General features: G+C 49.5%; 1 protein-coding gene across 1 annotated transcript; it reads right to left on the reverse strand.

Moving 5' to 3' along the window:
• Window positions 1–2: 2 nt before the first annotated feature.
• Window positions 3–9792, reverse strand: TMEM275 (transmembrane protein 275). Its single transcript, XM_054638312.2, has 2 exons — window positions 9330–9792; window positions 3–5505 (listed from the first exon to the last, which is right to left on the reverse strand). The coding sequence occupies exon 2, from the start codon at window positions 5413–5415 to the stop codon at window positions 4867–4869; it is 549 nt and encodes a 182-aa protein (XP_054494287.1). The 5' UTR covers window positions 5416–5505; window positions 9330–9792; the 3' UTR covers window positions 3–4866.
• Between the last annotated feature and the right edge of the window lie 3790 nt (window positions 9793–13582).

Genomic DNA, 13582 nt, shown 5'->3' on the forward strand with positions numbered 1-13582 from the left:
AATGACATAAAAGCTCATTTTATTTTTTTTTAACAGAGAGACTCTGCAAATGGAAATTTCACATTTTCATGGATGTTTTTGCTCTTTCAGGGATTTTTTTCCCCCCTCTTCCTTTCCTTATGCAAGGAAAATGCCCAGTTTCTTGCACAAGACAGACCTGGAAGGTTTGTACTTCGCTGTGGACTTGGGAGTCCTGCAAAAGAATGGCTGTGCAGGAGCTTTCATGGAGCTCCTCAATCAAAATCAGAGGAATAAGGCAGAGAGAAGTAAGGGCTCCTGGGCAAAGGTGAGCATTTCACAGGAGGGAAGGATGGAAGGAATCAGCCAGCTCAGCCCATTGAAAGAAAAACTCTAGGAGACCTGCAGCAAACCTAAAATATTTCAGGGATAAAAATTTCCAGGAGGTTAAAAGGTATCTTGGTTAAAAGCCATTGTTAGTACAAGGATAAAAGGAAATAAACCAGCCGCAGATAAATTTGGGCTGGAAGTAAGAAAATGCTAATTACATTTCATAGAATGTTTCTGGTTTATTCTTCCAGATGGAAAGAGAAGCTGAGGTTAGTGCAGAGCAGCTGCTGTGGCAGGAATGCTACAGGCTGCAAGTCCAGGAGGATGGCAGTGGATGCTCAGCAAACTCTCCTCTGTGCTTTCCTCTCTGGCCCCACTTTTAAAAAGGAAAAACCTTTCCAGGGAGTTTTTCCTAACGGCCAAAAAATAAAAAACCTTTCTGCAGGGAAAAGGTTTTCATTTTACACACATTGTCAGTGGAGCCTTCTCAGCCAGCTAATTTCTCAGGTCTTTAACCAGCCAGGCTGCCTGGAATGGAGAGATTTCCTCTCATCTCAAATCACTTGGCTGCACATGGAGGAGAAGCCCTTTGAGGAGGTGAATTTGCAAGGCTCTCAAATCCTCTTTATTCTCCCTGTGCCATCCCTCCTTGACTCATCTCCAGGAGACCATGTTGGGCTAAGCCCAGAACAGGCACAGAAAGGTGACAGCACCAATCCCAGACACACAGGCACACACAGGTACAGCTCCCTCCCCTGCACCATAAATTAAATATCATCTCTACCCAGGTCTGGCGAGGATCAGCTGAAATAATCCAGCGCAGTCCTCTCTGATTCAGAGACACTGAATCAGAGCAGCCCACAGTCCTCACCCACCCCAGCCCACAGCCCTGCTCCTCCTGTGTCCCTGAGATCCCAGAGGCCCAGAGTTCACATCTGGCCTGTCCAGGTGCCCAGCTGGGGGTTAAACACACACCCAAAAAAGGCTGAATTTGGTTATTGCCCTGTTAGTCAAAGCAATGATAGTGGGAGTGTGCAGTGGGACTAGTGTTTAGGCAATCAGGTTTTCAAGGAAAAGTGGCATTTGAGAGGTAATGTGAATTCTTAGGGACACTTTTTCCTTGCAGCTGCTTGTGCTCTCTGGGAAAACAAGCAGGAGAGTGAGGAGCACGAGGCAAAATGCACACAGACAGGATTGGGGCACACACACACAGTCTGGGCATACAGGAGGAGGTGGCTGTTAGAATGAAAAGGCAGACAGGCCAAGTGCTTTCTGAGTGCAATTATTTTAATGTGTCTCTCTTTTCCAAATTCCACACTGCACACACAGAAACAGCAATTTTTATAAAAAGACTCACACTAGAAATGCTGACTTGGAGAACCAGGAACTCTCCTTATCTCCCACTACACAAGGAGGCACAAAATTCACAACATCAGGCACAGCTGACCATGGGGGTGAGCAGACAGACAGACATGGGAATTACAAAAGACTGAAGAAGGCAAGAGCAGGAAGGCAGAGGATGCTCTCATGGCCACCGTGCTGGGCAGGCAGGTGTGGGTCACAGCTTGGGGGCACACCCACCTCACCAGGGCATCAGCATCTCCCTGCTCCTGCCCCTCTGCCTGCCCAGACACCATCTCTGCTGGTTGTCCTCTCTTGGTCAGGCATTGCATTATCCACCTCTGGTAGCATTTCACAGGGCAGCTGTGATGAGGAGTGATTCCAGGGTGCTCTCCAGTGCTGGCTTTCTGGACTTCAGCAATCAAAGAAAGGAATCGTGTGGTTATCACTTGATTTTACTAATTTTTTGGCTCCGAGTGCTCAAAGATAACCATATTCACATGGGAAATGTCTCTAAAAGAATTCCAAGCTGTTGTATGCTAGTGAGGCCAGCAAGCTGAGAATCAAGCCTACACCAGCAAGCTGTTCTGCTTAATTGCTACAGCACTCATGGGCAGGCAAAACTCGAGGGAGCCTTTCCTCAGCACAGCAGTTCCTGCATTCCTGGGGCAGTGCTGGGGGCAGAAAGTGCTCATTTCTTCCCCAAGAAAATGAGCACTAAGGGAGATCCCACAGGGCTCAGGCTGTGCAGACCCATCCAGCTCAGAGCAATCTCCAGATTCAGGTGTGCCAATGCCAGCCCTGCTCCTTGGCAATGCTCATCCCTACAGCAGCTTTCCATGGAGCTGGAGCAGGTGTTTGCCCCCTCACAGCTCAAATCAATGACTTGCCCAGGACCTGGAGGCTGTACCAAAGACCTGAACCCACATCTACCCAGCCCTACACAAACACCCTCCTCCCAAACCTGCCTCTTCTCCTCCTAATCAGTGCAGACCCACCCTGCTAAAATCAAGATGTGGAGAAGGAGCTGTTGGAGGCAGCAAACTGCTGGAGGGCTCAAGGACTCACATTACAACTCTTTGGTTAACCTTTTATCAAGGAATTACTTCAACCTCATCCTAGCTGGGCTCATGCAGGGACCTTGAGCTGCCCAGGGGCTCCCAGAGCAGCCAGGACCCCTCCTGCATGGCCTGTACAGCACCAGGGCTTTTTTCTCCACAGGGCTGCCTCTCCACAGAGGTACCTGGCGGCCAAGGGGAGCCTTGGCCATGCCACAGCCCCTCCCTCTCCTCCAGCACTTCCCCTTCAGCCCTCCCATCTCTCTCTACATGGATTTCTGATGGCTAAAGCCTCAGGGCTGTGCTGTCCTCAGCCAAACAAGCAGCTGCTGCTGGGCTGAGTGGGAAGAGTTTCCTCCCCTCTGGCTACAGGAGATGTAAAGTTCTGTAAGAGAGAGATGGAGGGAACATGACATGGAAAACATCTCAGAAAACCCGAGGGGTGGTGAGGCCATGGGCTGTTTGCTGACCCTTCTAACCTGGGAATTTGAGCCATCAAAGGGAGGTAGGAGGATGCAGGATGAAAAGAAGCCAAAGTGTGCAACTCTCTGCTGCAGGATCACAAATGATGGGAGTTGACAGACAGTCAAGGCGCAAATGGATTATTTCATGGGGGAGAAATCCATTCAGGGCTGCTACATACAGGCACCACTTCCAGCTCAGGAAGCTCCTAAGCAATAGCACATTGGAAGCTGGGAAAGCACTTCTGGCAAGCAGCATCCTGGTTTTCCTCTGTCCTTATGTTCCTCTCCAGACCTTGCTCTCAGCCTGGTCAGAAACTGGATCCTGGGCTAGCTGGGCCCCTGTAGTGATGTGGTATGGTCCAGATGATTTCCTTGTCATTCAAAGTACCAAAAACCTCATTTCAGATATAAAGTTACCATAAACAGAGGAACCTGTGCAGCCATTCCTACTCAAGATCCACTCTCTTGGTGCTGCCTCCCCACATACGAGTCCTGCCTAGCAGTGCTGTCCTTCCCCACACTGAACAGGAGTCAGAGCAAAGCCCATCAGCACAGCACTGTGCTCCCAGCCAGAGTCCCCCAGAGAAGAACACAAACCCTTTGCAGCATTATTCCATCAGGTTAGGGTCTTTCTGAGGCAGAGGGAACAGCTCTTGATAAATTCTCTTGGAATTTTGCTTGGAACAGCTCTTGATAAATTCTCTTCTGCAAACTCATCCCACTGCTCTGCAAGCCCATGAGCACCCTGAGCAGCCAATTTCCTGCAGCAAGGATCCACTCCTGGGCAATGGATCTCACAGTCACCATCTTCCAGCACAGCTATTCTGAAGCCCATACTCTCATCTACCCCCTGCCCTGAGGCATGTCCCAGGCCAGCCTTCCACAAAAATATGGGAAGAATGTTGCCTAGTACTCCATATATAATCACGGCCCAAAAATTTAATTTGCAGGCTCCTGTTAGTCTCTGGTTACCCCAGGAGCTTATCCCCAAGGATCCAGCCTGACTGATCTTCCAAGAAATACACTGAGAGGAGTAGCACAGCTGCAGCTCAAGCTCATTAACATGAGAGGAAAATACCAGTGCTGATTGTGATCCTTGTGGTTCCTTCTCTTCGAATGGGCAGTAAAAGCACCCAAATGAGGGCAGGATAGGGCGAGAATTTTCAACAGAGGAGAGATGGTTTCACACTGCTTTTTTAGTAGCAAAGACATAGCTTTGTCCCTACTGCCAAAAAGTCTGGCACTAAAAATGCTGAAATCTTCTTGTGACTGAGTGGCAGCAAGCTGTAATTTACTGCATTCCTGCTTCTTTTATGTCCAAGAATTGCTTCACTTCTGAGAAGAAAGAGCTGTCATTTGTCAGTCCCATGTAGCCTCTCCTTCCAACTGTCACATTATATCAGACAAATTAATTCATTCCCCTCTTCTCTGTGCTCCCCAAAAATGGCAGCGTATTTCCAGGAACCGAGATCATCTTTTCACAGCAGCATCGTTATCAGTTTTCTTTTTAAAACTGTATAATGGGCATGTTTCAGCAAAAAATCTGGGTTATTTTTCTTTCTGCTGTTGCATCCATCTCCCTTAAAGTGGTTCAGAGAGACCTGACTGACTGCTGGCTTTCCACAAGCACCTTCCCCACGCCTCTGACTGATGGCACAATTCCAGCCCACCCATGGCAGCGTTTGGCTGGCTGCTGACAAAAGCTTTGCCCGGGTTTAGGATGTGGCCAGGTCCCTGGGCAGGTTGAGCTGTATGGCCTCTCCCCCTGTGGAGTATTTGGCCACTGGCCCGTTGCCTTCCATGGTGAAGAGTTTGCAAGCCTTGGCATTCTCGTGAACCGGCGTGGACTTTTTGGAGGAGATGGGGGAATTGGTGGGGCTCAGCTGGACAGCAGTGGTGTCCTGCACCGTGTGCTCACTGGTTTCAATTTCAAAGGCTGTGTTGCCAGGTTTGATGAGCCCAATGTTAGAACCTGGTTTGGATTTCCTGGCCCCGTGGGCCGGGGGCCTCCGGCTGCAGATGCAGCAGGCACCGAAAAACGTGAAGGCCACCACCAGCAGGATGGGCCCGATGATGATGGGAGGGTTGTTCACAGGGAGGAAGGTCCCAAAGGCAAATGCTCCCACTAAGGTGATGTTGATCCCTGCTAGCATGATGCAGAGTCCACAGGCACAGCAGAGAGCAGGGGAGGGGAGGCCCTGGGGGCGAGTCTTCTTCTGGGTGGGTTTTTGGGGCAAAGAGGCGCTGCTCTTTTCACTGAACATGCTGGGAAGAGTCTTGGAGGTCACCTCAGTCCTCACAGGGTGAATGCTGTGTTGGGAAGGCTGTTTCCAGTCTCCTGTTGCCTCGAAATCCTGGAGAGGAATGAAGAAGCAGCTATTAGGGCAATGAACAAAAGCACATTTCCCCCGCCATTCCTGGTGACCAGCATCTTCTCCGGGTCTGCTTGTGCCAGAAACTAAGCCCAAATCCAAGCCTGCTTTCAAGGCTGAACTTGACTTGACCTTGAACTTGACCACCCTGACTGTGATGGTCACATGTGGTCACTCCCAGGCTGGAGCACTGAGCCCAGTGTGCTCCATGTCCTTTGCTCTCCATGTGGATGATGCCCAAGTGAATCTGAGTGTGCCATGGCCACAGCCTGTGCCATAGCTGGTCTCACAGGGTTTGTCACCACCCAAAATAACAGAGTCCAGGACTGCCCGAACACCCCTCACTGCAGTACTGGTGATGTATTTTTGAATGGGTAATGGTCCCCAGTTGTGGCAGAAAGGGGGACAATTTGCTCCATGTCTCAGTTCTCCAATAATTGAAATGAGCCATCCAGGTTGCCTTTCCAGCCAGTGGGGAATAAAAGGTCTCAGAAGATGACCCGGAGAATCCCCCAAAAATGTCTGTTCTGGGAGGCTGTGCTGACAACAGAGGCAACCCTGGAGATCCCTCGAGCAGGTAAGACTTGGATGCTCAGTGATACAAAAGCCATCAGTTACACAAGTCTGTAATAAAATGGAGCAAATGTGGGTGTTTTGTCAGCTAGACCATGCTTTGTACCATGCATCTCACCATCTTTGGTGTGATCACAGGAGACCCCACAGAAGGGGACTGGGAATCTTGCTTGCCTGAGCAGCCATAACCCAAACTTCAACAAGCCTTGAGCAGTATCAACCCCAGGATGGAGGCTCATGGAAACTGAGATGCTGAAGCTGAAAAAGAGCCTGTGTGGGGATCTGTCTAGGACCCAAGGCAGTAACACAGCCCTGACTGACAGTAGCAGCTTCTCCATGGAGGAGATTATTGGATGTGATGAGAGCTGGATTTGTGTTTGCCGTACTTGCTGGGAAGTCAAATTGCCAGAAGCCAATTTGTCAGCAGTTTGCTGGTGATGTCTTTGATTTTACAGGCAGGAGAGCATTTCTCTTCCCAGCCAGATTGCAAACAATAGCAGTCTGCTCTTCCTTCCTCTCCTGCCTAGCTCCCTAGCTTCTTCCCTCCTCTCCTGTCAAATCCCTTTCAAAAGTGTTGTCAGCAAAAAACTGATACCACTCAGTTTCTATGGCAAGAGCCAAGGATCTCTGTTGTGCTATCAACACTCTGAAGCCACTAAATTAAACAAAAACCAAAACAAACAAAGCCAAAACAAAACAACCCCCCAAAACCAAACAAAAACACAAAAACCCAAACAAAACCACCAAACAAACAAACAAAAACCAACAACAAATAATAAGCCATCACCCATCACACTGACACACACCAGTGGGATCAGCCGGGCATTTCCAACATCTTTCCTAGGTTATAAAATTTTCTGGCACCTCCAGCTGAGGCAAAACTCTCTGCTGCTCTGTCAGGTGTCATATCTCATTTCCTTGGCTTGGGCTTTTGTTTAGACCTGTATGTGTGCAGCAGTCAACTTTCAGCAGAGTTCCTATTCAGTGAGGCAGCTGGAGCTGACAGGGACAGGATTAAATCCTTCCTCATCTGGGGATGCCTGGCTGGGGAGAGGTGTCTCAGCAGGCAGAGATTTTTCAGGATACTGAGAGAGCGTGAGAGAGAAAGGGCATTTTCTCCATCAGCCAGGCTAACACACATCCATGTTTGCCTAGCAGTGTCCTTTTGTTCTGCCTGGGAACCCTGGCATGCTGATGGGAGCTGGAGCCCTGATGCTGCCTCCTTCACCAGCTCTGGACCAGCAGCAAGATAGCTTCTGGTTAAAAACACATTTTTGCACTGTTTGCAGACCAGCCCAAACCTTTAGCACACAGAGGCTGCAGACACCCCAGTGTGGCTCTTCCCCTTGGTTTGCCCCACATTCTCCCACTGTAAAATACCCACCAGGGAACTGCGTGGCTGCTCGTGGTTTAAAAACATCACAGATTCACTCCATCAGCTTCCTTCCTCCTGGCTTCTCACACTCACCTGCTTCCAGTCTGAAGGAATTCTCCCTCCTGGAAGAGCCAGGCATCTGGGCTCCAGCAGGACACTAAACACTCAGCTGCTTCTGCTCTTAGGCAAAGCATCACCAGAGGTCTGGCTGCCCCTGAGATTTTCAAGAGGAACTTCAACCTGTTGCCCATCCCGTCTGTCAGTGGGCACCTGTAGCCACTCCATAGAGACCCTGTGGTTTCTGGCTGGTTTCAAGGCTGCAGAGAGATCACCCAGCATGGTCCCTCATAGCTCATTTTCTCTGCCTGGCAATTTTTGTTCATCATTACAGACCCCTGAGCACAAGGGCTGAAGCTTGTCACACCCTCTCTACAGCTGCACCAGAAGTGTTCTGGCTATGCTATGTCCAAGGCAAAACTTCTTTCCCCCTGCCTTTGCTTGCAGCATCTACATGGGGTAATGGATCTTTATCAGCAGAAAACAATGGAATCACTGGAGATTCCTGCCTGGAACCTCTCCCATCAGGCTGGGGGCAGGAGATCTTGGAATTCAAGCATGATTGCAGAACATAATTCCAGAACGTGATCTGCACACACACCACAGGGTAACTCACAGTATAGAGAGATGTTTGGACTGGGAACACCCAGAAGGTAGATCAGTGGTTGCTTTTGTCCTCATCTCCATTTGAAACATCAGGGATTGCCCACAAGGAATTCCTGTTAGACCACCAGATGACATGGGGCTGAGAAAGCCAACAGAGCAGTGGAGGATAAAGCAAAAAAGAAACCAAAGCCACAGAATGCTTTACGCTATCCTCTACCTAACAAGGCCCCATGACAACATAAAGTCCTTCTTTATGCTGATTGTCATGTACAACAGGAGCATCTCTCCTCTTCTGTCATCTCCTAAAGCCCAGGCTGATGCTTCTCCACCCCCTTTTAGGCACAAGGATGGGCTGATGTGGGTCAGCTCCCACTGCTGACCTGCCTGAGGATATCTGGCAGCTTTTACCTTTCACTACAATGAAATCAATGGCTTAAAAAATTACCAACTTTTCAGCCAAATTATTCTAATTAAAACTGATGACCAACTTCTGTTCCATCAGGAGTGGAAAAGTTCTCTTTGGGCTCTTTGTTTGAAACAGGTTCTTTTCTTATCAGTTAGAGTGTAGGTTTCTTGTACAAACAATATTTCAGCATGAAATGCACTACTGCAAGCACTGCTGTGCAAAAATAAAAGCTGCACACTCAAGCCGGCATGATGGAAATCCAGAGGCTACAATGATTCCTTCCAGGGGAATAGCCACCCCTCCCTATCCTCTCAGGGGGACACAGGCAGACTTTCACCCATATCTCTGAGAGTTCCTAGAGCTTGAAGGTCATGCTGACATATTCAGCCAGCATTTTAGGAGCATTGTTTAAAGCCACAGCAGCAGCACCAGCAGCATGTACAGCCAAGCACGCTTCCCTCTTAGTTGTAGTGGAGAGAAATTGAGCTGTCATCCTTCCACACCGCCTCAGTGCAGCAGCACAATGAAAATATTTGACAGACCACAGATGAGTCCCCTTTCCAGAGGTGTGATGGCACAGAAAAATAATGACAGTGATCAGCAAACTGGAATTGCAGTCAGACAGCTACAACCACCCCACACACAGGCAGGCTCACAAACACGCAGGCACGCAACATTCAGCTGCCAGGAGAAGAACAAGACTTTTTTTTTCTTTCCTGGGCAAACTGCTGGGAAAGTCTCTGTCAGGGCCAGAGAGAGCCTGGGTGTGTGGAAGGGGAGGACGCTTACCTGGGCTGGAGCGCGGAGCCAGGGAAGGCGCTGGAGGGAGCGGCTGCCCGGGGTCTCAGCCTCACCCTTCGCTCGGGGATGCCAAAGCCATGGCTCGTCCCAGCAGAACCGGGGCTGGCAGCCCAGCTGCGCGCTGCGGGCAGGGGGATCTCACATCCCTCCTCCCCTCTTGTCACCGAGCTCAGGAAACTTTGCTGGGGTGTCAGGCGGGCAGTCCCCGGCAGAGCTCAGAGAGCTCCGCCGCTTTCCCCCCACTTTCTCCCTTGCCCTCGGAGGACGATGCTGCTCTCCCTAGGCAGATGGGTGCTCAGCCGCAGCATCCCTGCCCCGCCGCATCCTCTGCTGCCTCCTCCTCCTCCTCCTCCCGCAGCCCGCGGTGCCCGGGAGGCTCAGCCCACCGCCCACCGCTGTCCGGCACCGCTCATCCTCGCCCCGCTGCTTCTCCTTCTTCCTTTTCTACTTCAAGGCTGCAGCTCCCGCCCCCTTCAGCTGACAGAGGTGCCCGAAGCAGAACAGCCCCTTTTTCCCCCAGGGAGAGGAAAAACCCGGGAGCGCATCCCTGCCGAGGGTCAGCCCCGGGGCGGGGAGCGGAGCAGAGAGGGAGACACCGCCGGGTGCCGAGGAACAGCGTGCGGGCTCGCCGGTGCTGCAGCCAGGCACGGATCCCTCCAAGGTTTGAAACGCACGTAACGAGAAATTAAATAAAAAAATACAACCGGTGTTCGGTGCCTTTGGACGGTGGGGGGATGCCGGAGGGAGGAGTGCGGGGGTGAATTCATGCTGGGCGCCGGCAGTGAGAGGTGCCACGTCCGGAGCGTGGGGAGCTGCTATAAATAAATAAAAATAGATAGATAGATAGATAGATAGATAGATAGATAGATAGATAGATAGATAGATAGATAGTCCCCAGATGCAAAACTAATGTCTCAAACGAGGGGGTGAGTCCATGCTGGGCGGCAGGCAGTGAGAGGTGCAACGTCCAGAGTGTGGGGAGCTGCTATAAATAAATAAATAAATAAATAAATAAATAGATTATAGATAGATAGATAGATAGATAGATAGATAGATAGATAGATAAAAAGTCCCCAGATGCAAAACTAATGTTTCAAACAAAGGATCAGATCTACGATGCACTTCGAGGTAGTTGGTCTAAAACCACGCCTCATGCTAGACCCTGTGTTAAGCACAGCCTAACTCCATATTAAGGGGCCAATCTCTGTCTGTCTGCAGAGCTGGTGAGCACAGGGGACATGGCAAACTGCAGCTGTGCACTGGATGGAGTAGAGATCATTCTCCCAGAGCTTAAGATGGGTTGACACTCAGCTGTCCTCGTCTGCTCCCCCTGCTCCCACTGCTGTAACCAGCCTGGCTGCTGCCAGTGACAGTGAGCACAGGCTCTTCTCCAATTTATTGCTGAAGAATCCTCTATGAACCAGGCTGAAGATCACTGAACATCAATCATGCCCCCCTCTCTTTCAGATTGTTGCTTTCATGAGGGAGAGAGAGAGGAGAAAGGTAACAGAGGCAGTGAGAAACAAAGGTCAAAGAGAGAAATCACTGAGGAGGAATGAACACTTCTCTCTGTTCTCTGGGCACCACTTCAGCCTGAGGATTCTTAATACAGCAGCATCCTCTACTGCACCATACTGCATTTTACTTTACAGGTCATCCTAGAAATTCAGGGAAAAACAAACTTCACAGAAAGGAGTTCAGTCTCTGCTGAGGAAGACAGCTCTGTTTTCTCCTTTGCTTGAGCAGTGCCAACAGCACACAGCATGGCTTGAGCAAGAGGGCAGGAGGATATCAGAAAACCAGCACTGCTCAGATGTGTTGACTGCCTGGGCTTACAGACAGAAATGACTGGGAAATCTCATTTCAGACCTTTCCAGAGATGCAGTGTCTCCTCTAGGGATTCCCCGGACCTGTAACATGAAGTTCAAAATGTCTCAGTGTACTCAACCCTACCAGAAAAGTGATGTGAGAGTGTACAATGGAAGATTTTGTGGAGAAAACCTCCCCCTGGCACCTCTGAGAGAGAGACAGCTCCACGTGTGGCAGACCTGGTGTTCAGTGTTCCCTGCCTGTTGCTGGGTGCAGAACAGGAGTGGCTGAACCCGCTCCTGGTGTGACACCCCGGAGTCCGGCAGGAGCACTCCAATAATCCCTGTTTATGTAGGAACTGTGGCTGTCAGAGGGGAAGAGACTGCCAGGGTCATTGATTTGAGCCCACTGCTCTCACATTGTGTAACAGCATTCATAAAGCTCAGGCTCCAAAGGGGCCAATTAATACTGAACGACCTGTCAGTTGTGCCCTAATTGCACAAAGCAGTGATGAAGAAGGCTGCTCCTGCTTCCCTTTGCTTGTTGCATGACTCTCCCTTACACTTTCTTCTTAATGCCCCATAAGCCCCCAAAAAAGGCTTTAGAAATAAAAAAAAGTTACATTTTTTGGGCTCCACTGAAGTAGTAATTCTGTATTTTGCATATGTGGCCCTGACAACTGGCAGACTGCATTCATGTGATTAAAACAACTGCTAATTCAAGAACTAAAATTAAAGGCTAGATTTCCCACTGGTATAAATCAGAGCAGATTCATTTCCTTGCAGAGCTTTGATAGCTCATGAGCATTCATGATTTGCCAAGGGGTTTCTGCCAGACTGATGGTTTCTAGCTTCAAACTTGCCAGGGACTGGGGAGCCCTGCCTTTTTTAGAGGAAAGATCCCAACCCTGTGCTAACTAGAAATAATATTCCTCTGGGAGAAACTGTTTGTTCCCAGCTTCTGCTGAACTCAGAGATTAACTGAAGTCAGAAATTTCTGAATGTGAGGAAGCATTGCCTGCTTGTCTTTTCCCACTGTCAGTTCCTGACTGGTTTCAGCCCTAAGAAATCTGTCTCAGGCACTCTTGCACCCACCAAGGCTGGGCTTTAGTGCCCCACATCCTGCCCTGAAGCAGGTCAGCATGGTGAGTGCCACAGTAGGAAGCCCTTAGACTTCACACTGCTTATGAGAGGTTTTCCTCCATGGCTGAAAAAAAGGTGGGAAGGGTGGGAATGTTCCTTAGAGCTTTCAGAGTGTTTTGGATGGGGCTGATCCTCGAGGGAAAGCACAGAAGCAGAACAGCAGCAGGCCAGCAGCCTGACCCCTCAGCACAACAGGAGCAGGGTGCAGAGCCCATCCTGCTGCCTGCTGAACCATGCCCATCACAGAGAGAGCACTGGGAGCTTGTGTCCCTTAATTAGATCATTAGACAAAGGTCACTGCAGAAACCTCCCCCTGCAGATTTCCACGAGGTCTCCAGATCTGGCACCTCTCTGTGAGTTTGCAGTTTAATTGCCTCTTAAGGGGAGGAAATGCCAGGCTGAAGCTGCTGTTGCTCCAAACCAACTCTAAATGCCATCATGTCTGTGGGAAAGTTTGCACTACATCAGGATCCTCAGTGGCTCATGGTTCTGTGCTGCCTCTGAAATGCAGAAGAGGCAGGGGCCAATTTCTGCAATGTTTATCTATCTATAGCATCAAAAAGGAGGCAAAAAAATGTAGTATTTGTCATTCCTAGAGGCAGCTGTGAAATTGCTATGCAGAAGATTTAAACCCATGAAGGACACACCTCCTTGTACATTGTGTAATTAAAATCACAGGACTCTGCTGTGGACAGCACCAGTATTAATGTGCTCAGACCTAGAACACAGACACAGCTGGACCTGTCAAACACAACAGACCAGCTGCAGCTCCAGGCACACCATGTTATCACTGGGAAGGACCTGGGGAGGAGAACATGCTCTAGGTTTGCCACTGTCCTAATCTGTGACACTGGCAGCTGTTGAGGCAGAATAATAGGTACCACCAGCCTGACATTCAGCATCACTAAAGCTCTGCCTTTACCCTCTGACCTGCTGGTCTACCAGAACACTTCTGTGGTTTATTATTTTTTTTTTTAATAATCTGGAGATAGTTTTTCCCCATCACACAAACAAACAAACAAACAAATGAACTAAACAGGCTTCCAGAATTTCAAACATGTTTCTCCTTCCTGTGACATCTTCTCACAACTCTGAAAGATTAGTGGACAGGAAACATCTGTGCAATTGGCTGCCCTGTTACACAAACAGCTCAGTAGTTTTTTATAAAGCTTTCTCAAACAGGAGGAAATCAGTGGGTCAGTTATCAGCCAGGGGCAAATGTTTTTAATTACCTTGCAGGGAGGATTATGTCTATTCTGTTTAGCTCTCAAAGGTCTCTACTGACAGCCT

This window comes from Agelaius phoeniceus, chromosome 8, assembly GCF_051311805.1.
Source record: "Agelaius phoeniceus isolate bAgePho1 chromosome 8, bAgePho1.hap1, whole genome shotgun sequence".
Taxonomy (NCBI): domain Eukaryota; kingdom Metazoa; phylum Chordata; class Aves; order Passeriformes; family Icteridae; genus Agelaius; species Agelaius phoeniceus.

Coding starts and splice junctions, on each gene's coding strand:
- TMEM275 (XM_054638312.2), bottom strand. CDS start 5,415: ATGTTCAGTGAAAAGAGCAGCGCCTCTTTGCCCCAAAAACCCACCCAG.